Here is a 24834-nt window from a genome sequence, read left to right as displayed (position 1 = left end):
TACTTTGGCAAATTTTTTCTTAGTGCAACAGAAATATTGAACAACTGTGTGTGTCCGGGTTAGCCTGTCTTGATGCATTTGAAATGTTCTTAATTGGAAGGGTTCAGAAGGGGTTGGCAGTAAAGAATCTGAATTTAAAATGGAAGTTTAAAGAGGAGGAAGAATATTGGAGCAGGGCATTTGTGTCTAGCTCCATTTTTTTGGATATAGTTAGAATTCAGATTGGAAAGAGGAAGTAAGAGAAGTGACTTTGTAGGTGTGTCGTTACTAGTTTGGTTTACAGACAGAACACTTTGCTCTGTTCCGTGTGGTGTAGAACAATCACATGTTATCTCACTGAATGCTGGGTTTTGCAAATACAATCTAGAGAGCAAAGCCAAGCCAGCCTGCTGAAAGCAGCACCTGCATTCCAGTGCAAGTCATGTGATGGAAGTTATAACCCAGGTAAAATGTTAATCACTAAACTTGGCACAGTTGAAGGTTTTAATCTTTTATTGCAGTTTTCTAGGGAGAGGCAGGTTATGGACAACAGCCCGGAAAAACTGAAGAAGGAGTTAGAGGAAGAACTGCAGCTGAGTGGTGAGGACTTGCGTAGCCATGCCTGGTACCATGGACGTATTCCTCGGCAGGTACGTGGTCTTTGCGTTGCCAAATGTGCTTTGAGCTTCTGTAGACGAGCACAATTTCACTGAAGTGCTATACACATCTCTGATATTTGCATTAATTTAGTAGAAACATAATGCCTATTTGTATGAAAGCTATTTATGTATGAAAGGTATTTATCACGGCTTGGCAAAAAATGAGGCTGAGGAAGGATTTAGGGGAGACCCTGGTGGAAAATAAAGATATTTCAGGATTGTTGTGCACTGAATAAAGGTGGAAACAGAATTTATGCTTTATTTGAGAATATTATGTCCACATATTGTTCAGACACACTTCCTTGAATTTGGTTCAGTATTCTTAACCAAAGTTAAAATGTTCTTGTTTACTTTCTTTCTTGTGCTTGGAATTTGGGAGAGAGAAAAAACCCGCAACAAAATCTGTGCAATAACTTAATTTCGATCCTTACAAACGCAGTTAAAAACTTATTAAGGCTGTGGTTGGATCGGAGCTTCGGTTCCCGAGCACCTGGAGCTCCCCCTGCGGGCCTCCCTGCCCGCCCCTCCCCGCAGCAGAGCAGGCTCAGCGCCCACTCACGGCACTTGACTCTGAGTGCGTCGGTTCTAGCACATGAAAGGAGTAACTCAAAATAGGAAAACAAGATTTCTCTGACTCCTCCTAGTCAGTACTATTCACGTACAGTATTCACAAAGAATAAAAAATGAAAGCTTCTGTTGCTTAAGGTAATAAGGAAAGGGCAAACTCTGGGATCTCGTAGTAATGGCTTCTGAACTTCAGTGTGACTGTCTATTCAGATGCTTTAAGCTCTAAAATCCTGGATCATTGCTTTCCCTTCATGCCTTATTTTCTTAGCGAACTAGAACATGCAAAAGTGGGTCATGCTGCTGGCTGCTGCCTCCTTCCAACAAGTCCCTCCACATTTCTACTGTGGGATGAGCTTTCAATTTTAGAATTGGAGACATTATTCTTATACCACACTTCATGCGTTGCTTTATATTCATGGCATGTCTTAATTTTGGCTTTGCCAGATTAATTCTTATGTTTAAGAATGTTTTGTTGCAATGTGTTGTTGGCTACTTGCTTTTTAATTCTGAAAGTATTTTTTGTGTAACTCTTTTTCCTCCAAGGTGGCAGAAGACCAAGTTCAGAGGGATGGAGATTTTCTGATTAGGGATTCTCTCTCTAGTCCTGGGAACTTTGTTCTTACCTGTCAGTGGAAAAATACCTCTCAGCATTTTAAAATCAACAAAACAGTTCTAAGACTCAATGAAGCCTACTGCCGTGTTCAGTATCAGTTTGAACTGGAAAGCTTTGACAGTATCCCTGACTTAGTTAGATACTATGTTGGGAATCGCACACCAATATCAAAACAGAGTGGAGCAATTATTTTTCAGCCTATCAACAGGACTGTGCCTCTCAGGTTTCTAGAAGAAAAGTATGGTGTAACTCCAGTCCAACAAAAAGAGCCAAGTACCCCTGATGGTAAAACAGAAACTGCAAAAAGGCTGAGTCTTGGTACATCCAGCATGCAATCCCCGGAGCAGGGCATGCCCAGAGGAAATCTTTTGAGGTACTTAATTTTACTGTCTTTATGGAAGGAAATGTGCATTTTCACTCTGATTTGAGATGGAAGGCTAGGCATGAGGGTTTGCTGATTTTTAGCAAAGGATCAGCAAATCCACGAAGCGAGAGCAAATGTAGACTCTGGAAGCACAACAGCACTGCAGCTTGTTCTTCAACAACTTGGCAAGGCTGGACTGTGTAAAACAAAGGATTAAAATAAAATGTTGTTGCTGCTCTGGAGAAGTCTGGTTTTCCATATTTGCCTCCTGAAATAAAAAAGCCAAATGTGAGCAAATGGATCCTAATTTCAGTGTCCAAATCAAACGTTCCATTAGAAGTTCTTAATGTTCAGAGAAATACCCTCATAAGTGCTGCAGAGTGACACATGGCATAGCCCATTTCACTGCCACTGCAACAGCATGAATTACTTTTTATTATTATAAGCTGCCCAAACAGAAAGCTAATGATCCTTGCACTGTTTATGATATATTCTGGCAGTTAGATATGTATGTTAAGAGTGTTGCGTATATTGATGTGGTTTTGTTTGCATTTTTGTTTACCCTAGAAACAAAGACAAAAGTGGTAGCCAGCCAGCTAGTTTGGACCATGTTCTGGAGAAAAGATTCCCTTTGAAGGCTCACCAGTCAGAGAGCTATCTGCTAATAGGTATGTTTTGTAATTAAATGTTTCACACCTAGAATTGGTGTTCAGGTAGTCTGTAACTCTTCAGAGCAAAGTGAGAGTGCCGAGTGTTCTGGGCACTGTAAATACAGTTATATTTAATGGCCAGTGTAAGCTGTGGTAGTACCCTGCTTGCTTTTTAGGTCACTAGAAGAGGATTTTTATTTACAATGCACCAGCTAGTTTGAGTACCTTAGCACACAACTCAGCAGGCTTTCAGTCCAAACAATGACAACTACAGTTGGCATTAATGTCTTTTTTGATGGTATTACCTTTCTTCACTTGTGCTTTACAAGAACTGACTTGTTTCAGTCATGTCTTTCTGACAGAAGTCTATTAAGTAGAAGTGGTGTTTCATGGAAATTCTGGTAACCTCTTTTTCTCAGGGTGAAGTATGCGGATGTGGGAAATGTTCCTCACTGGGAGACAAGAACTATGAGGGCTTTTGTACTCAGTTATGTCCTTCTGCCTCCCTCAGTCTCTCGACCCCCATCCCTTTTGCTTTTAATTACTTTTACTCTTTCTGGTTCTACAGCCACTATCATCTTGCTGGAGGGTTACAAGGTGTGCTAGCACTTGACCAGTTGTTGATTGTAGCCCTTTCTTTCTCATCTTCTTCTGAGGTTTAAGCAATTGTTTCCATACTAACACATGGAAACTTGCAATAATGCATCTATTTCCATCTGGACAAACTGTAGTGTTTGACTTCCGGGGCTGCTAGTCATTTTGAATACAATACTGTTAAAATTCATAGTGCCTATTGTGGAAAGACTTCTCATGACAAAAAGGATGTTAAGTATTTGTGTAGTGAGATTGTAATCTGATTGATAGAAAGGGTGTGCTCCTGTGTTTAACAGTGGGATGGACAGATATTTATGAAGCAAGTTTCTGTCCATCTGTAGCTGAATTGATTATTACAGTCCATGGCTGCAAAACCTTTTCTTTCTGTGCTATAACAGTCCTGCCATGCATTTCGTAATGGGATCAGCTACTGTTCCACAAAAAGATTAGCATCCCTGAAATTCATTCCTTCCATACCTTATTGCAGGTTCAGGCTTGACTTTGGAAAGTTTTGCTTTCATCTCAAACTTGTCATTCTCAGAAATGACTCATCTTTTATGTGGTGTGGCTGGAAGTTGCTGTTTTTATAGCCTAGATCAGGTTTCAAAGAAACCTCCTATTCCGAGCCATGGAGGCCATCCAGCTCTGACAGTATAGCCTATGTATGCAGCAGGGACTGGAATTATTGTCAGCATTACCACAGAATAATACTATGGTGCAGCTGTTCCATGTATTTGGGATTTGGGGAGGATCAGCAAGTGAATGGAATTTGCTGGCTAGCTTATTCCTCAAAATATAATTTCATATACATTTTTGCCAGTGAATAATTTGCATGATCTAACAATATTTTCCGTAGGAAATAGCATTAAGAGATGAACTCTGGGACAGGGATCAGGAGTTGTATATATTTTGGCCTTCTAAAATGACATTTTCCCCTGCAGGTTCGAGACATCCATCTCGATTACCTGAAGCAGATACAAACTCCTGTCCGAGTTCACCTGCATTTAGAACAGGCAGTGAACCATCTCTAAGCCCCACAGTTGTTCAGAAACTCACCTGGGAGTCACAAGCAGGGGAAGCTCTAAGAGGATCAGACAGTCAGCTCTGTCCAAAGCCTCCACCTAAACCCAGCAAACCCCTGATGAAGCCCCCAGATTCTCCTTTGGCTTCTCTCAGTTCAGAAGGACACTACTGCGAACTAAACCCTGCCAGACATCCTGCAGCAACAAAGCAGCACTTATGTCAGAAGAACAGCTACGTGGAATATCTGACACGAAAGGAGAGGGGAACCCACTCATTCAGGAACTCTGAAACGAGCTATCTGATCCTTGACGATGATCCTGCAGTGAACTCTGCAGATCCTTTAGAAGCTTCAACTCAGATTGCTGAAGAAGACAACATCTTTTCTGCACCTGTTTTTGAGACAGTGTCTAGTTTTAAACCAAATGATTTTGAATCCAAACTACTTCCTCCTGAAAACAAGCCATTGGAAACATCAATGTTAAAAAGAGTTAAGGAGCTCTTCACCAACAATAACCCAAAGATTATTGCACAGCATATTCTTCGAATGGACTGCAAGGTAAAAAAACCCCACAAGTTCATGCATTTTAATTTGTATTGTGCAAGTTTAGGCTTTTCAAAGAACTGATATGAAAAGATTAATGGGTAGATTTGCAGGTAATGCAATGTTTGTATTGGTTGCAGGAATTTTTTTGGTTTTTTCCATTTGAAGAACAAGAATGTTCACAAACTCTTTGGACCGAAGGTCTCTCATCATCCTTGACTTGACTTTAGACTCAAATTCTCAGTGTTCCATACATCTTTTAAATCTCTTACCAGTTGCTGCATCTCTAGGATTCAGCCTTTTTCCTGTATTGAAGGAAGAGCTATCTGTGCTGTAAACACTGGAAAGAATTGCTCATGACAGGAAATGCTTGTATGGGCAAAGAGCACACAGACATTACCTGGTTGCCATATGGCTGGTTGTAAGATACCGTGTTCAATGAAACTAAATATATTTAAAGTTCTAAAACCAGCTGCTCTTCTAATCTTGGTCTGAGTTCCTGTCTTACAAATGGATAGGTGGTGTGGGAAAATAGCTATCAGGACTAATGCCTTTCTGTCCTATGAGAACTGTATTGTTTGCAGAATTGCTTAGAAAGATGTGAAAATAAATATAAAAGAACTGTTTTTCACAATGTAGACTTTGGTCAGGTGACAGGACTTGGAGCTCAGCTGTTGAATCAGAAAGACAGGAGAATCATCTCCTAATGAGGTGATGACTTTGTGTAATGAAAGAAATGTAACTGCAGCTGAATCTGCACCACTTTGCTGGGATGACTGAGTGCTGTACCTGCAGGGCAGCTAGAGGAACCAAGTGGCAGGGTGGATATCTAACCCCCAGGCTTTTTTTGGGTTTTAGTTGTTTGGGTTTTTTTAAGAGCAGTCTGAGAAGCAAAACGTGGCTACTTACTGTGGCTCTGAGGGTGGGTGAGTGCCTGTCAGCTGCTGGGGTCCTGCTGACAGCAAACACAGCTCCTCTCCTCAGTAGCTGCTGCTAACTGAGGCTTCATGGCAGGCATGGTGATTCAGAAAAACTCAGCTCCACAACTGCTTGCTCTTTTCAGAAATGGTAGGTTGAGGCTTCCTTACTATGGTTCCAAAGTCGTAATAGCATTCTCTAATGTTTAGTTCCAAAATTCACTTTTTCCTTCCTTCAACCTAATAACAACTAGAATATCTTTAATACATTGTTAAGTGTTGCTTGAAGGCATAGGATATGCATGCTTTAGAGAAGTAGTAAGCATTTATATGTGTGTGTGTATATATTATAATCAATTAGCTCATTACTAGACTCCTTATTTTAAATACTATAAACTTTGCAATGGATCCAAGGAACCAACTGGCCTGCTGGAAGTCTGAAAGCCTGCACAATTAATAGTCACTGGGGGTTTTACAGAAACAGATTTTTGGATTTTGGAGCAGGAACAGTAACTAGCTGGGACAGGTAGACACGTCTACTTGATATTCATCTCTTAGTGCTGAACCAATGCCTGTCATTCATTGGAACTTGTTGCATAGACTGCACTGATAAGAACTGCATGATACAATGAGATTGGCATGTGAATTGGGCCAGAATGAATGCTTTGTACTGAGATCCCTGATAAGGCTGAAGTTCTTAGGTCTGCTACGTGGCATCAGTTTGCCTTTTAAATAATGACATTTCTAATAGTCAGTCATCCATATGGTAAGTGATGAAGTGAATGTTTGCCACGTGTATGTCAATGACAGAGTAGCAATCACTGTGTCTCGGGGCTTCTTATCACTCTAGTTCTCTAGAAGTGAAACAGGTTTCTCTGCAGTGCTACATTTTGTACTAGTGAGGCTTGTTGTGCAGCCCAGATTGCTTTCATCTTTCACAACCATGAAAGCCTGCTGATGGGTGTATCAGAAAACTGCAGGCAGATTGGTTTGTAAATGTGTCAACATACAGGCCTTAAACCAGTAGATAGTCTTATATTATCATATTAATGTAGTTTTTATTATTATTAGCATAGATAATTGTCATTGAGATAACCAGTAGCTAATGCAATATGTTTAAAAAGCAAAGACAAATTGGTGGGGGTGTCAGCTTTCATATACTGACTTCATTAGGCACTCAGCATCCTCCTTAGTCCTTTTTCTACTTCACCTTTATGAGGACCCTGTGGTGTAACCCAAAACATTCTGAGCAGTCATCTTTTCAGAAAGGAAAAAGGCAAAGCAAGGTGTACATCTTTAAGGCCAAAGAGCAGTGCCTCTCTGACAAGGACTGGGCTGAGAGCACTATTTCCTGGAACTTCATCCTCTGCTTCCAGAAAGAGATGCAAGTCTGATAATGCATTTTGGTTACAACTTTTATGTTTTCTGATGACTGAATAATGTAAAAAAAGTATTTTACTGGCCTTTTTGTGTTAGACACTGAATGTACCCAAGTTGATTTTGGTGCCTGTATTCTAAGGTTGCATTTTGTGCACTTAGCTGTGTAAGCCCTGCACTAACCTGGAGTTCTGCGTGGCTCGGGGTTTTTGAAGAAGGTTAATTTCAAAGTTCACACAGAGTTCTTTGCCTTTGACAGGTGGCAAGGATAGTAGAAGTTTCTGAAGAGATGAGAAGGAATATGGGAGGGAACTCTGGTCTTGAACTGATTACCTTGCCTTACGGACATCAGCTGCGCCTTGACCTCATTGAAAGGTAAATGTTCCTGTTACTCATTTCCAGGGCAGATGGCCAGAAGCTCAGAGCATGGCTGCACTGTGCTCCTCATTTCCTCAAAGAATGCTCTCCTGCATGTTTCCTGAATTCACATGTACAGATTATTTAGTGAGATGGCATGTAACTTCTTTTTGCATAGGAAATTCCTGAAGGTCATAAGGCAACTCCACACATATCGTACAGGGAAAGAAAGGGGAATGGCATTGAAAGCAGGGTCCTTGGAGCAGCTCAGTGCCATCAGCTCCCCTTCACGAGCTCAAGTATTAACTAAAATTCAGGAATCTATCTGAGCGTGTAAGTGTGTGAGGAGTAGACTGAAAGGTAGCAGCCTTCTGCAACTGGGTAGACATCAGAGGGTCTAATAAAGTAAAAAATGATCAGCAAAGCTTTCTGTAAAACCTGTGCACAAGTTAAGGGGGAACTCTTGGGATATTCTAAGCCTGATGTACAACTTCTGCTTCATATTTTGGTAGTTTGATTGCTGAAATCTAGGAGGGAATGTCACAGGATTTGAGTGTGGAGGACAAAGAGAATTAGGGCAGTTTTCCCAAAAGTGTTCATTCATTCATTGCTTGAGCAGAATTTTGTGTAGTTCCTAGTATTTTAGGAGAATTTATTAAAATATTAATATAAAGCTTTTGTGTATATATTCCATATGATGTCACTGATGCTTTAGATGCAAAGATGTTGGTAAGACTTCAGTTTGCTGGGCACACCAAGGTAGAAATATACCTTTGAACTGATCTTTAAACACTTGCAAATTTCATAATTTGTAACCAGTCATATAAATTGATCCACTTACAGGCACAATACCATGGCAATAGGAATAGCTGTGGATATCTTGGGTTGCACAGGAAACGTAGAAGATAGAGCAGCAACATTAAACAGGATCATCCAAGTTGCTGTGGAGCTGAAGGATTCCCTGGGGGATTTATATGCATTTTCTGCCATTATGAAAGCACTGGAAATGCCACAGGTAAAAATCTGTTTCTCTTTATGTTCCAAAATGTGGAGTTGTTTGATGGGTTTATTTAATTTAAGCAGCTTCTTCAAGACTAGAGAGATTATCAGAACAGAGTCTTCATGACTATTCTACGATTCTATGACTAACAGTGTACTTTTTCTGTGGAGTTACTAATGGGTATTCCCTATTTTGTTTGAACAGATCAGTAGATTAGAACAAACCTGGACTGCTCTAAGACATCGTTACACCCAGACTGCCATTATGTATGAGAAACAGCTGAAACCATCTTGCAAAGCTTTGCATGAAGGACAGGATGAGTGGAATAGTGAGTATGGGACACTGGTTTCTCTTCAGCCTTTTACCTCTCCCACTACTGACTTCCTGTGGAGGGAGATGAGGCAGCTGCTCCTTCCACAGCTGTGCATTGTACGTTAAAATGACTGTGTAAACTTGTATAATGCAGTATGACAAGGAAACAGAAGCTAACAGTCTGCCAACCAAACATCAGTATGTGTTTGTGTGCCTGTATCCCTGAAGAATATAACATTCTTCACACACCCATACTTCCTCTTTGTGGACAGAAACTGAAACACTGCATCATCTTCCCTCAAAGACAAGAAAAGATCTCCTTCCTCACAGGAGAGTTAATTTTGGCAGGTTTTGCTTTTTAGTTGTTTGCCTGTTGGATCAGAAGATGAATCCTCAAATAGGAAGAATCAGCTAGGCAATTACTCTGGTCACTTTAAGTGCTTCTGCACCCAATTCTTTGCAGTTCTAGTTTTTAAAGGGGTGCAAGGCAGAGAAAAACATTTCTACAAGAGAATGGGTAGACAGTGAGAACTTTTTAGCCCCATGGAATGTATTGGAATGACCTGGAATTTGAAAATGTTTTAAAATATCTGTTTTTAAAAATATGTGCATAAAATCTCTGTGCTGCTCTGTAGTAATTCAGCAGAGCCTTCTCCTGTAGCAAATACAGCTTTCCGTTGCTAATTTGTCTTGGTCTTCTCCCCCAGCCAGTTCACTGGAAACTGGTAGGACAGGTATATCTGAGGTAAGGTGATAATTTGAAAGATGGAAGACAAACAGTAGTTTCCACCTTAAAAGAAGAATTCTGGTAGTTACAATACTTTCTCCAACAGGCAGGCTTTAATGTCTGATGCTCTGTTTGTTACTCTCTATCCCAGAGACCATCGGTGCTCCACAGGACAACATAACAGTGCCACTGCTGCTGCCTCTCCTTACGCTGATGGAGCGCCAAGCGGTTGTTTTTGAGGGCACAGAGCTGTGGGAGAGCACTGACCAGAGCGGTGAGACGATGCTGCGGCACTTGGGCGCCGCTCGGGCCATCGCGCAGGACGCGCAGCGGTACCGCCACGCCGCTGAGCAGGCGCTGCAAGGTAAGAGAAGCTGCTGCTCGGCAACACCAGGGGCTGTGTCTGCATCGGGGCCACCACCAGGCTGTGAGAAATTCCTCTCCTCTCTGACAGGAGCTGAGATAGCAGCAAATGTCCTGCAGGAAACTCAGCCTGAGGACAACATCAATATTGTTTAAAAGCAGCCAGTAAATTATTCATCACTGTAGTTCTCCAATAAGCATCTTTGCTAAACATACTCAAAGTTCACATGACTTAATATGCTGACCCTTCTAGCAACTGGAGTACAGTAAGGACTGAGGATCACTTCCTGTCTTCTGTACAATTTAGAATTCCTGCTCTGATTATTGCAAATAAAACACCACCCGTGATAACAAGGTTCTTTACAGCAGTGCAAGATGCAACACTGAAATCCTGACCGCTTACAGCATGTTAGTTAGGTTGTTTTGGTTTCTTTTTTTAAACAGTGGAAAAGTTAAGGGAGTGGAGAAAAATATAACGATTTCTGCAGGCAGCATGTATGCATCAGTAATGATATTTAAGGTCAGGCTATAATGACAATTCTAGACCATTAGAACTGAGCCAAGATAGCCTGTCTCAGTGTCCCTAGAGCCATCTGCGTGCTACTAGAATGTCAAAGATGGAAAGGATTTGCACTGTTTTACTAGCTTGTTAAAATCATTGTGCAAAAGGAATGCAGCACATTAAAGCTTATTTGGGGAGAATACAGTTTAAAAGCCATTTTTAAAGAATAAAAAGCATTTGCCTGATGGTGGTATTGTGGGATTCTTTTTACTTACTAGGTTTCCAGCCAGATGAAGAGCTGAGTGAAATCTTCAAGACAGAATTTCAAATGAGATTGCTCTGGGGCAGCAAAGGAGCACAAGTTAATCAAAGTGAAAGATATGAGAAATTCAACCAGATTTTAACTGCACTTTCCCGAAAACTGGAACCTCCTGTAGTGAAGCTGGTGGAACAATTAAGTATATAAGACTCTGTAAACACTACTTAAATTTATTTACTTGAAATAACCTTAGTGTTCTTCTGGCAATATGATACTGCACAAACCTCTTGCATTTCACAAGATGTTTAGAACTTTTAATGCACAATGCACACTTGTTTTAAAACTACTGATTTCTAAACAAATTATTTATTTACTGTGACACCAAGTCATTTAATGATCCCTTTGAACAGTTGGTTATCCCTTTATTTCCCCAGAGTTGCAATGTTTTAATGATGCCAATGAGTAAGGGCATTGGCATCTTAGTATTAAGATGAAGCAAACAGTGTAAATAAAATGATAGATTAAGTATCTGACATGGCAGAAAAACTGTTGTATAATATTCCTTTAATGAATATAAAACACTGTAAATAGAACTGTGATTGAAGTGTATCTTTATGCAAAATAATTTGCATATTTACAGATCACAGAAATACTGCAGGTTGCAGAAATGATCCTTTATCTGTGACCACAAGAGAAGGCTCAAATGTCACGGTGCCTGTGAAAGTAGAAAATGAGTTTTTCTATGTGTTGGGACAACTTATGTTTTCTTTAAGACAGCATCTGTAGTGCTTTGGCTTTTGCTGGAGCCTGCACAACAGCCACGCTGCCAGGAATGAATGATGAAATGGCAAGAACAAACAATCCAGATAATTAAAATGCTTTCAGACATGAGTAAGTGTGGGTGTATGTATGTATTAAACTTACTTCATTTACTGAGCTGAATGACTTTGCCTTCATCCAAGGAAAAAGAAAAATTACTTACCAAAGTAGAAGATGGTGTTAGTGTTTTTTACAGGAAATCAGCATGCACAGTATTTGTTATATAAAGAGTGTTTCAGCAACACATTCCACTTTGTCACATACAGAATTGGTATAAGCACTATCCTCAGAATTTATACAACTAAGTAAGAACTACAGTTAGAGCTGCATGTGCTGCTTGTTGTCAGTAAGTCTGTTTCTGGAGTGAGATGTTACTTAGAGCATTTGAAAGTATTTGAGTATGGTAACAACAGAACCACCAAAACGCGTTCCCCCTATCCACACTCACCACAGAGGTTTCTACCACCACAGCGAGAGTTTACAGACCTTACACTGAAAGTCTCCCTGTCAATCTTAACAAAAGACAAATGGGGAAGCTAATTACTTAGACCATGAAAAGATTTTTTTATTCCATGAAAATATTCTCAACAGAGAACACTATTTTTAAACAAAGCATTTAACATTTAGGAAATCAATGTGTGCACAAAAAAGGATTAAAAAATTACTGGAAAATGTCAGATTCTTTAAGACAACTCACATTCAGAATTTTAGAATAAGTGATTTATAACTAGCTGTGCAAGTACAAATGTTTTTTCCTATGTTTAATAACCCTCACACAAGTTGCACTATCCATCTTGAAAGCAACCTGCCTCCAAAGGAAGCAAATCCTGGTTTTAGGAAAACAAACAGTAGCGTGAAGAGAACATTTAGTCCTTTACCAGGAAGCGTTATTACTGACCTGCAAGGCTGTTAGCCAGGCAGACCACAGGCCCTTTAGCAGAAAATACACAGATCACATTTCCTCCTTTTCACAGAATTACAGAATCACAGAATATTCTGAGTTGGAAGGGACCCACAAGGATCATCATGTTTTCTCTAACTTTAAAATAAAAAAGCACTAGATTTAAAAAAAAGAAAAACAAACAAAAAAAACCCAACCCCGAGCCCAACAAACCCCCCAAAAACCCCAAACCCAAAAAACTACCTAAGTAGTTTTGTCAGTATTGAGTAATGTCACATTATTATATAAATAACCCTGTATACAAGCTCCAAAAATCTAAACTTTAGAGTTTAATAGGCCCCATAGTACACTAGGTCAAGCTGTGTAATAGTGGTATACATAACAAAAGGAATAAACCTCTACACAAGTCACTCAAATTCAGTTTTACTGGTAGTACAGTTTCTAATAACACTGAAATGAAACAGAATCCAGCACTGCTGCATCCAAATATTGCTTCAGACCCCAGAAAAACAGGATGTTTTAATTATTATTTCATAATATGCTGCTGAACAGCAGGTGGCTGGGTTGACAAGCTTTCTTTGATACAAGTATCCCTCCCCCCAACATCTCTAGTCTAATTCTTATCACCTTAATCAATCAGATATGATGTATGTATTAATAGAACCACAAATGGGAGGCAAGACAACATAAGCAATAGGGGCACTGCAGACAACTATATTTACACGTATAAACATATCCAAATTTCAATTGTTTACAAGTAAAAGTGCACATAGATCATTAACGAAGTATCACTCAAATTTCAACTGGTCCGTACAATGAAGCATCATCACCTGGAAATGGACTAGCACTGCAGTAATTCAACTTGGAACTTCATAGTGAAAAACTAAAAGACAGTTTCCATAAAAATCTTTTAAAAAAATATTAAAGTCAAATGAAGAGATACACATTTCAATGTATAAAATTCATGAGATACACATTTCAATGTATAAAATTCACGATGCACCATGTATCCAGTAAAGTAGAGCTCTAGAAAACACCTACCGTGGCTACCTCAGCAGCTGCAGCACTGTGGAAAGAGCTGAGACACAAAGCCCTTGTGGGATACTGTAAGTGGTAGTGTTGGCAAACAGCAGATTTTAGGCACTCTAGTTTAAGGCAGCATTTGAATGGCAAGTGGTTGACTTCTGAAAACAGTCATTAGCTCGCAGTGGTGAATCCTCTGGTTGTGTTCCAGGTTTTCAGTGCTCACAGGTTACTGAAGGGCTGAAGATGGACCACAGGTCTAGGAGTTTCTCTTGATTGCATTGTAGGCTAGAGCTGAGATGTATTAGTTCCCCAAATTAACAAAATACATTACGGTCTCTTATCAGTTATGCCAAAAATCTGGAATGTAATGATGGTTGCAGTGGTATTGTTATAGCAGCATACATGGATACTGGGATGAAACTCTAGTGCTGAAGATATTTAAAGAAAATGATTTGTTACAAAATAAGACAAGCAGTGATGGCAAAGTGTTACACAGAACATGCCTGACTGTCCTAGGCATGCAGGAGGAGGTTAACGGCGAGCATGGAGGTGGCACAGGCAGACTGAAAACTGACATGGTTCTAAATGGCTGCCAATTAAAATGAGTTGGAAAAGAGCGTAATTGAGAAATCAAAACATCGCACAAGCTAAAATATAGTTTGTGCACCTGGGACAACCTAGGACAATGAAAATAAAGCAATTTTAGGAGCAGTAGCCTTTTTACTCTGGTAATGGAACTCTATTTTCCTGCACGAATTGAAGATTCTGTAATACATCCTTACCTATATATGGAGATGCTAAGATGTTAGTGACTAAATGTATGTCTGCATGCAGTCATGCAACTAGCTTTTACCCTTGGGCCTCCCAGTCTAGTACCCCTCCCCTCCCCCCCCCTCCCCCCCAGCAGCTGCATGTAACCTCCTTCAAGATCTCGCCCATTTTCTCAGAAACCCGCTTCAGGAACCTGCAGTCCAAGAGGAAAAAGAAAAGAACAAAGTTACTGAAGGCCTTTAGAAGACAGAGAAGCGTGCTCAGTTCTAACAGGCCATTCTCAGTGGCTACACATCAGCCTTGTACTTAATTCCACAAACTCTCAGTAGAAATACGAGTTACAGTTTTTAGATAAGTGTCTTTTTTTTTATAAAGTAATCAAGTAGTGCAATGCAGTTTCCAATCCTCAGTGATTTAACAATGAGGAGAATTATTGTACATTTAAGACCTTGATTTCAAACTAAACACGATACAATTCAAAGAGTTAGTTTACAGGCACAGATTAAGAATATAAAATCAATCCCTTATCAGGAGCAGAGAGAGGTTCAGTAAGACATCAAGCATTACATGTGGTCTCTTTTTTGTTTGTTCAAGGTATCTAGAGTTAAAACAATGAAGCTGTGACCAATACAGAACATTCTACATTACAAGTACTGAAAAGGAAGGAGACAGGCAGGTCAGCGAACTTTCTGTCCTTCTTAATCGTAATGTTTTTTCCTGAGTATTTTTGTTGAACTTTCAGAATCAGAAAACATTTTCCTGTTTAAGAAGTGAAAGCTGCCAAGTATTTGCAAGGAAGGAAATTAATAATTTTCAGTAACTGAGTTCAGATAGTTATTAGAGGAAAAAGCCCTCTGTTTTAAGCATATAATTTAAGTTATAAAAGTGGGAACAGTAAATCTTAAAAATCTTTAAAACTTAAGTATTTTTTCAGTTCTCTGTAAAAGTATTCTACAGAACAAGCAGGAATCCTGGTCCAATCCATAGCTAAACTGGATTTAGTGCTTTGTAAAGCAGGAACTCTAGATCAGTTAAACAAAGCAGAAGATGTTGGTCAGAATTACAGACCAGTATAAGATGCATAATTTACTGTGGTTATCTCTGAAAAGAACTATAGCAAACTCCCAATGCAAACAACTGATCATTGCTGACTTCTGAAATTTTAATTCTTTCCATGAACCTGTGTAACTTACTATTTATCCACTATTTTCCCTGGGGAATGTACAACTGAAAGCTGCCAGTTTACTGTTAGATATAGGTTACTGCACCTTTGCTGTTTTTCTCTAGCGTTACATCTATATATGATGTGGGCACATAGCCTTCCTCTCCATTATGTCTTCGAGCTCTTGTCCACCCATCTCCTTTGTCCTCCTCAATAATGTACAAAATTTCCCCTTCTTTCATTGCTAGAGTGCCTTCATTATGACCTGGGAAAAACAAGAGGCAAAGAAGTCTCAGTGTTCAGGCAGAATTTCAAGTCATCTTTTTCCCAGGGCGCAGTTTTCAAATTATATATAAACAGGAAGAACAAAAAATCTGTTCAAGAGAACATATGGCCAAACAGACTTACAGAAAAGAACCTAGTCCAATTTGTAAAGCTGACCATTTGCCAATAGCTGTGCTAATATTTATCTTAAAACAGCACAAATGTACTGCTTATGAGTTACAGTAATTCATAAAGTATTTTCACTGATCTTGTAAGCAACTGGTTGCTCATACCGTTAATTTACTTTAAATCATTTTACCTGTCTTCTCCATAACAACTAATCCATGCCTTATAATAAGCCAAGGAGTCACAGTGCACGTTTTTAACCTTACCATCAAATGGATATATAGCCTTGCAATGTCCTATAGCTGGCAATGGATCATCATCTTCAAACTCATCGTCAAACTCATTCGGATGAGCGTGCTGCTGTGGTGGGCTGCGAACTTCCTGATTGGCATCATCCGTGTAGCTCCCTTCAGGGCTGGAAGGCAATGATGGGAGCATGAGGACTCTCACGAGTTCTAAGCTCTACGACTCAGAACATGTGTTCATCACCAGAGGTGATTTTCTGAAAAAACTGACCTAGCAAAAGCTTAGACTGAATTCTGCTACGAAAACAAACATAAATTTGACATACTTGTCTCTGCAGAACATGGAAAACGAGCGTGAGCCTTAAGCAATAGAGTAAGAGAGCTTTAAAAGGCACTGCTATTTATTGAGCAGGTGTTTTTATATGTTACCATAATGGCATGAAGTGACCTCTCAAAGTCAGAACCAGCAAGATTTTCCTTTAGAAGGACACAGACTTTCAGAGGGTAAGTAACAACCATCACCTCCTGTTAACTACCAGAGAGAGATGTACTGATTCTGGCTAAGACATAATAGCAGTAGAGACAGAATAGTGACCTCTCTCGGCCCTGTGTTACAAGGTGGTTGATATCGCTGCTGTGCCGTCTGTCACTTCTGGCTGCCACTTTGCCTTCAACTTCAGAGAGCCAGGCCTTGGGGGAGAAAAGACAAATACTGGTGTCAAAGAAAACTGGATTCTACACCAGGAAATGTAACAAATGCACTTCAGTGCATACAGTCCACGACCACAGAGAGATTGCATGCAGATGTCAAGCCTCATAATTACTTCACATGAAGCATGAACTTATACTTAGCCTATACTCCATACTAGTCTTAAGGAAAAAAATAGTCTTCATCATATATGAATTTCTGAATAACTGAATAATAATACGTTCCCCTGAACAGTTTACATCTTTAATAACATACATCCTATTCTAGCTAGATGAACACACTTGAAAATACGGCATCCCACAAAAAACACTATCAGGAGCATTTTCTTAAGCAGTTTTTCTGGGTGCTACATTTAAAAGCTGTAAGGCAAAGTACAATTGTACCAATCCTTTACATTTTCCAAGGAACTCTATTTTAAATAGAGTCTAACCTCATTCTTGTGTATTTCCATCCGAAGACGGTCCATGTTGCTCATAGTCTCAGTTAATTTTGGTTGCAAACTGCTTGGATCACCCATTTGGGGATTCTTCTCATAAACATCCTTCATCTTGATGAGGGCATCTCTAAAAACATTCAAAACACAACAATAATTATGAAAATTACATACATCAGTACCGATTCAATAAAGCTAAAATAATGTGTGTGAGATCCAGACCTGTGATTAGATGCCAAGCACAGAGATGAGGAACAAAGTCCCCCACACCTTGCCTAAATCCTTCTCCCATTCTGTCATCTTAGCACTTTGCCTTCCTTTCTTGTGCTGGGTACAGGCACACAAGGACTCCAACTGTTGACTCTTCTCTATCCAGTCTCAGTGCTGTTTCCCATATTGTTTGTTACAGATAATTTCCTAATTATTAGTAACATTCTTAAGGCACCAAGTGGCAGCTCACTTGCTGAACAGACCTATGCATTTTTTTAATGCATGATTTTAGAGCCAATGTTTCCTATGCAGTATTAGGATCAAAATGAGTAACACAATAAAGCAAAAGGAAGCAATGGTAAGAGAACCTACATACAACAAGGTATGAACTTTAAAATGCTTGTGAACAGCCTGGCCTGGTAGATTGTCTCCTGGCTTTTGAGCACTGTTGCCTTAGGTAGAGGACTCCAAAAGAAACACGGTGAGAGAACCATGACAGAGTTCCACAAAAATGCACTCACTTTTGGTCTGTTTCTTTCTGTAGCTCTCTGTTAAGCTCATCAATCCTCTGCTGCAGTTTCTTGCGCCTTTGTTCTGGAGGGAGATGGCTGAAGTCTTCTAGTGCAGGGCCCTGCAAGCAGAAGTACCATGAAACAAGTTACAGGCACATATCTGGGCAGCTGAAGTGACATATCCACACATGGACAGTGTTCACTGGAAGCAGGATGGACCTTCTTAAAAACTCTACTCGACAAACAGCTCTACAGAAGACCGCGACAGAATAAATGCACGTTCCTGCTGCCAGTGTAGTCACTCATTCAAGGTTCTTTCTGCCTTCTGTAAGTTGGCTCACAGGGGTAATTCAAAATTTGTAGATTAATTATTTTTTTGAAAGGCTGAGTCATGTACCTCCTGTTACATCCACTGCACTCAAAGCAGATTTAGAAAGGACAGAATTCATTACTACAGAATTATTTCAGAACAATAACCTAAGATGTATATACAATAATGGTAGGTAGGTATCATTGTTTCTTTATCTGGAGTGTGTTCTATAGTGATTTGGATGGTACCAAAAGAAAAATACTATATTTTGGATCTTCATTCCAAAGTTCTATTACAATTCTCTTCCAGAATTTCAGCAATCCTAGAAAACATATTAAAACTTACAAAGTTCTGATGGATTTTACCTAGAGTAAAACTAGTTCATGGAGCACAGAAAAAGCCTTTCTAATATCAAAACTTTAAGTCTGTTAATCTGAATCCAAAAGTGCTCAAACATTCCAAGTCACCTTTTTACTATTAAAAAAAATCCAAAAAACTTAGGGAGGGAAAATAACTTCCCAAACCTTAAAAAAGCCCCAAACCAAGCAACTTAAAGACCACCTATTGTTATGAACCCAAACCCGCAAACTTGATTGCAAACTTGTGCCAAGATTGTCAGAGGGATGAAAGGGCCTGGGTATGAAATGCATGGGAAGATTTTTACGTTGTCTTTTGAATTTGTTGTGAAAACTCTTCCCCTCAGGGTGACAGGCAGCGACCACCGTGTTAAGAAGGAAATATGGTACATGTTGTAATAACAATAGTTTAAATTCATCTTTTGTGTTCCCAGTTGCCTAAGGAAGTTGGTTTTAGCACAAGAAACCTACTTGCCATTACAGCAACCCTCCATGGAGGCAAACCAAACTGGACAGCATTTCTTTTGTCAAGAAGGAACTTTACAGAAACTTGACTTTTAAGATTTTTGCACAAACAGCCTCAGGCTCAGGTGCCAAGTTTCCAATAAACCCCCTTAAGATTTTCTTGCCCCCTTCAATTTCTTGGATATTTTGCACTTGTAAAAATCAATCTCATTGCTTCTTAGGAAGGCAATACAAGACATGATAAAAGTAGGAAAATCAAGATATAGTGTTTCCAAAATACAACAGAAGCGTTCATTTATGAAGGACAAAAAGCCCTGCAATCCTTTCGTGTGCTTTTACACACTACAAAGAAACAAAAAGACAATCACATCCTCTGTATCATTCTTCCTTACAGGTCAGTTAAAATCAGAGTATCCTAAAAGAAGAATCAGAAGAACAGAGGTCTTTTTGTGGATTTTAGTGATTTACTCTGTAAAAAACCAATACTGATTAAGGTGTGGTTTTCATTTTATGTAACAGCTTTCTATATTTCTAAGCATAAAGGATCATCCCTCCCCCGCAATTTGTTTTTCCCAAATTCAAAGGAGTGCAGTGTTCAGTGTTTGTTCTTTACACAAATTTTGTAATCTTTTCATCTAGTATTTTATGCTGCTTGAACAATTTTCCTGACAATGAGAAATCACCAAGTATTTTCCATCATGACCAACTCGAATACTGGTCAACTCTGAAAGTCCCAGATGGCAGATTTAGTTGCAGCCAGATCACAAGTCTAATTGCCTTACATTAAGCATGGATGATTAAGAAGACTGTGCATATGAGTGGAGAATCTGAAGATGTATTTCAGCGCCTGACTTAAAGCAGTTATGATATGGAAACACTTTCAAAGATTACTTTCATGCTATCTTAGGAGAAGTACAGCAGACAGATCAGCACACGGGCTTACCATCTTCACCGACCACTGCACAGTTCATTTGAAAACAGAAAGAAACGGGAAATTACTGACATGCAACGACCAGTCACGAAAATGATTAATGCCTAAAAGTCTATCTTTAAAATATTACTTAAGGATTGATGTTTTCATTTAAAAAAATACATTTTACTATAAGCACAAGAATTGCTTTAAGAATTACTGAAAAAAAATTACTAGTGATAATGGGTACTTTAACTTATGAAATTTTAATAGACAACTTCATTAAACTACTTTTGAATTTTAGTGTTTTGAATAATAGGTTAAAGACCTTCTATTGTAGGAAAAGAAACACACACAGAGCCAACATTGCACAAAATAGCAGAATTTGATGATGATGGACTGATCAACCATATGCAAATAATTCCTTAATCACAGCTCAAAATCCATTACCATCACTTTTACAAATGTAATTTTTACAATGCATTTACTTTGTTATCACAGTAGATCTAGAATAAACAAAGATTTTTTTCAAGGTTAGAAGTAATCAGTTCTACTTTCTGAAAACAGCATTTGAGTTGTTGTGATCTAAAAATGTTTTAGTCCAGATAAAAATAAAGACATTCAAGACTTTATCCTTAGAAGAACCAAATAAAACATGGGGGTCTCAAGTCGAATCTTGGGTTTAACATTCACAGCATTTTGAAGATCTCCCATGCTCTTAATGACTTTGGATAACCCTTTCCAGAGAATCACCAAGCAACTTTGGAGACTGATATCTCAACCTCACTTATGACCCCCTCAGCACTTGTTAAGGTTGTTGATTGAGGCACACACACAAAATTAGAATTTCTAGCAACGAGGCAAAGCATCTTCACAAACGATACTTTGGTAGAAAACTCAATACAGTTCAAGGATGCAAAATGGCATAAATAATCTTCCTGTTCCCTTTAAAAAGAGCCTTCCAAGCAAACACCATTAAGGTTCACATATCGCTGCTGCTGCTGCATCTGTTTCTGTACCAACTGGCACTGAGCACAGGCTCTCACAAGCACTGACACTTCTGGAACTGCTGAGCTTTCAAAGGAGAAGCAGCAGCAGGTAGCAGCAGTACTAATAAAGCAAGGACAAAGGAAGCCTGGTTTTGTGATCTCCAGTGCCTTGAGAGAGATCTTGTACAGGGCACGTTAAACACAATAACCAGCATTCTTACTGTCTGATATCTGCCAGCTCATGGGCAGAGCTCGGTAGAAGCTGAAGCAAATTAAATACATTTTACACAGGCAGATACTGATAGGACCAAGGGCAATGGTTTTAAACTAAATGAAGGTAGATTTAGATTAGATGTTAGGAAGAAGGTGATGGGGCACTGGAACAGGTTGCCCAGGGAAGTTGTGGTTGCCCCATCCCTGGAAGTGTTCAAGGCCAGGCTGGATGGGGCTCTGAGCAACCTGGTCTAGGGGAAGGTGTCCCTGGTCTAGGGGAAGGTGTCCCTGCCCATGGCAGAGGGGTTGGAACCAGATGATATTTAAGGTCCCTTCCAAACCTTTCTATGATTCTATGGTTTGGTAGTTCTGCATGTCAGTACCACTGGGACATCATTTTTCAGGGACAAAAACGTAGAAAACAGCATCATGTATGAGCATATGTGATAATGTGATGTCTGTTAAAATGCTTGCAAGGAAATTCAAAATATATAAAAATTAGATGTTTATCTTGAAGATTTTACAGAGATATTTAATCTTGTGGCTTATTTGAGTTAATCAAGACCTGTAGGATATGAGTGATCCTCCCTAATTTTAAATAATACTATCCTGTATTAATTCAATTTTACAACATGAACAGTGTATTTAAAAAAATCAAAGACACAGTTTCATTTTCCATTAGCACTCCGTAGTTGTTAGCAGATGATCTTTTGCTTCAGTAAGAGGTTCCAGAACCACTAGTACTGCAAAGGTAGTGATCTGTAAGCCAGGAGTCAATACATCTAGTGATCAACAAAGCCGAGGTGTAATCAAGACCTGTGCTATCTAATCCAGTAGTTCCTCACTAAGTACTGAAGAGGAAACATCCCCTTCATGAGCAGCCCAAACTATGATCTGAGTGATTCAGAAGGGGAAAGCAGACACAAAGTCCTCCACATGTACTTAGAGGACTACAAGAATTTTCTAAAAAACGGTCATGGTAGAAAGGGTATTTCCAAGATATCCAGGGGGCCTGAAATTGGATGCCACAACACGACTTCAGGGAAATAAGTTTTAACTGGAACTCATTCTATTTCAGAATGACAACAAGGGAGCCTCCAAATTATACCTTTGCTGCAATATAACAACGTTGCACCTTAATCTCCACATTACGTCAAGAGTAGACAACTATTCTTGATGCAAATGAGGCAGCAAGTCAATATTGTTTTGAAACATTAAAAAATTATTAATTATGCATCATCAAATGCATCCAATTATCTCATTATTTGGATCAATAAATATCATTAAATATACATAAACTGGGCAGCCTATGCTTTTCTGACATACCAGGGAAGTGCCAGTACATTTATCACTAGTACTATAAACGTTGCTAGGAAACCATGGAGTATTTCCCTTCTACTGCCTTCCAAATAAATTCTATTTGCAGAATATGCCACTACAAATTAGTAAATTAATTGGTAAGTCTCGGTAGGTGGCATTTGGTAGCAATTTTTTCAGTATTTTTACCCAAAAGAACCTAAGACAAACAAAAACAATTAATTAATCAGAAAACGCATTAAAACGATAATGCTTTAAAAATCAGTATTCCAAAATGTGCAAGCCCCATGTGCTATAGCAGTTGAAGTACAGAAGAAATTAAAATTCTCCCTTCTCCAGTACAGTATCTCATCATCAACTACTACAATTTCAATTCAAATTCAACAAAGAAGACCTACCAGATCTACCAGATGATTTTTGTGGTGACTATATGGCCAATGATAAATTACTGCAAAAATATGTTACATGATGGTAGGAAAACATTTGTGAATGTGAACAACAATGAAGAAAGGTATCAAACACATGCTGAGCACCCTCTTTATAACACCTTTCTTTTAGGCACAAGTATTTCAAATGTGATAAGGAGTATTTCTGTTTTATTTTTAATCCGGTGGTAACTTCTGTACAGTATGATAAAAAGTATCCTAGAAGTGACCTTATAGCTGAAGTGTTACTTTTAACCAAGTAAGCCTTATAACGAGGGTGAAGAGCATCAGAAAAGCCACATCACAAACACACTGTTCATAGCCCATCATGCATTTCAACTTGTTATTGAACTTACCCCTCTTTTGAGGCTTCTGAAAGAAGGAATTCTGGGCTTCCCTGTTTTTATGTCACTCATGCAATAATGCACTGGTTCAATGGAGAATATGGGATACTGGGACCCATTAGGAGTACTGGATGTGTATAAACTAGTAGGGGTTAGGGGTGGGGATTGTGGCTAATGTGGAAATAAAGAAAGCAATAAATAAGCCAAATGTTCAAAGTGATTTTAAAATGAAAATTCTCTCTTACAAAACTAAAATTTCCATCCAACACAGAAACAGCTTGTAACGTTCCAGACACATTAACACTATAACTGTATCGGGTTTAACAGGGTTTCTGTCATGAATTAAGTCTTCAGAGTTACAGGTTGCTGCAGAGAGTGAAGGAATATTCAAAAAAGCTTTAGACTCAACGCTGCCACAGGGTCCTAACAAGGTCCCCAAGTTCCCTGTCTCTTTTCTTAAAACAAAGTTCTGCTATTGCCAGTTTAGTCACAGTCATTCTGGAAGCTCATGCGTTCCTGCTCCAGGCTTCCTCCTACATACTGAGGTACCCTACCAGGTTAGCCAGAACAGAAATATTAGGTACATCCATGGAGAATGACTAAAACAAAAAGTGTTCTTGATCTCTGTAGTCAGGCTGGACTGACATAATGCCTTTTTCAAATTGCTCCCTTCTCCTCCCTTTTTTTCAAATTGTTTCTCTAATTTTTTTCTGTCAAACCTCTGCTGCTCTTTCCCACTTCAATTTTTCTGTACTATTTCCACTCTTGCACAAGTCATTCCCTTTCAAAATGACTTTTAAGTCTTTGACAACATCAGAAAATAGGTAAATCCATACCTGGAAGTCAAGGCCAGCCATAGTTTCAGCTAAATGAAGGCCCAAAGGCTACCATGAATACTCTAGCTGCACTAAATCAGCTAGTTTTGCATTAGCTAATTTAAGAATATATTTTAAAACCTGTGAATAGTATTTGGAATTAAATAGGTATCTTCTGATAAGTATTTTGCTCCCAGCTGCTGTTTTGTAGAGCACTCCTCCATTCTACCCAAAAACAGGTGACAAAAAAGGAACAAAATCTTTCATTTTGTCCAGGTCCTTTAGGAAGAGACACGTGTAGTGTGTATAACAAATGTACACCTGTGATTCCACACAGAAAACAGTAAGGTTGACCCCGAATGCCACATACAAAGTGAACAAACTGGGGAGAAGAAAGAGTAGGGCAAGTGCTGACAGCTTTCCTCATACTCAGGGACTTCTTATAACTACAGTAAATGCCAAGGTCCAGGCTGAAAAACAATGTAGATTTACAGACTCTCAGAAAGATATCTTGTGGACAAACTGGCAATTATGATCTGATTTTAGACCAGGCTGAATCTCACCCACCTCTGAAGACAAATGCAATAATTATGCTCATATATTACTGCATTTAAACTATTATCAATAGTTAATTATATTGCATGAAAAGCAAACAATCAGTTTTCACTTCAACACACAGCTGCAGTTACATAATATATTGAGCATGGA

At 39.1% G+C, this 24834-nt stretch overlaps 2 protein-coding genes across 8 annotated transcripts in view; one reads left to right on the top strand and one right to left on the bottom strand.

Annotated features, from left to right (window-relative positions):
- The window catches only part of BCAR3 (BCAR3 adaptor protein, NSP family member), a 103472-nt gene extending 91777 nt beyond the window's left edge, over window positions 1-11695 (top strand). For all 5 annotated transcript variants that reach the window (XM_050307324.1, XM_050307323.1, XM_050307325.1 and 2 more), the window contains 9 exons: window positions 501-629; window positions 1749-2191; window positions 2750-2850; window positions 4368-5005; window positions 7544-7659; window positions 8485-8656; window positions 8846-8969; window positions 9832-10044; window positions 10824-11695. In XM_050307324.1, coding sequence (XP_050163281.1) covers window positions 501-629; window positions 1749-2191; window positions 2750-2850; window positions 4368-5005; window positions 7544-7659; window positions 8485-8656; window positions 8846-8969; window positions 9832-10044; window positions 10824-11011 — 2124 coding nt within the window. In that variant the 3' untranslated portion in view covers window positions 11012-11695. The remainder of the gene's footprint in view (window positions 1-500; window positions 630-1748; window positions 2192-2749; window positions 2851-4367; window positions 5006-7543; window positions 7660-8484; window positions 8657-8845; window positions 8970-9831; window positions 10045-10823) is intronic.
- A 468-nt stretch (window positions 11696-12163) lies between these two features.
- The window catches only part of FNBP1L (formin binding protein 1 like), a 56332-nt gene continuing 43661 nt past the window's right edge, over window positions 12164-24834 (bottom strand). The window contains exons 10-17 of one of the 3 annotated variants that reach the window (XM_050307332.1): window positions 23324-23482; window positions 20057-20071; window positions 17992-18101; window positions 17258-17390; window positions 16714-16808; window positions 16140-16288; window positions 15590-15748; window positions 12164-14514 (exon numbers count right to left, since the gene is read on the bottom strand). In XM_050307332.1, the coding sequence (XP_050163289.1) occupies window positions 14507-14514; window positions 15590-15748; window positions 16140-16288; window positions 16714-16808; window positions 17258-17390; window positions 17992-18101; window positions 20057-20071; window positions 23324-23482 (828 nt within the window). In that variant the 3' untranslated portion in view covers window positions 12164-14506. Of the gene's footprint in view, window positions 15749-16139; window positions 16289-16713; window positions 16809-17257; window positions 17391-17991; window positions 18102-20056; window positions 20072-23323; window positions 23483-24834 lie in introns of all 3 variants that reach the window. The other 2 variants (XM_050307331.1, XM_050307333.1) reach the window with 2 other exon arrangements.

The sequence above is a fragment of the Myiozetetes cayanensis genome, unplaced genomic scaffold (genome assembly GCF_022539395.1).
Source record: "Myiozetetes cayanensis isolate MyiCay16 unplaced genomic scaffold, myiCay2020 scf12, whole genome shotgun sequence".
NCBI lineage: Eukaryota > Metazoa > Chordata > Aves > Passeriformes > Tyrannidae > Myiozetetes > Myiozetetes cayanensis.
Note: the sequence above shows the minus strand (reverse complement) of the source record. Positions and strands in the feature narration are given on the sequence as shown.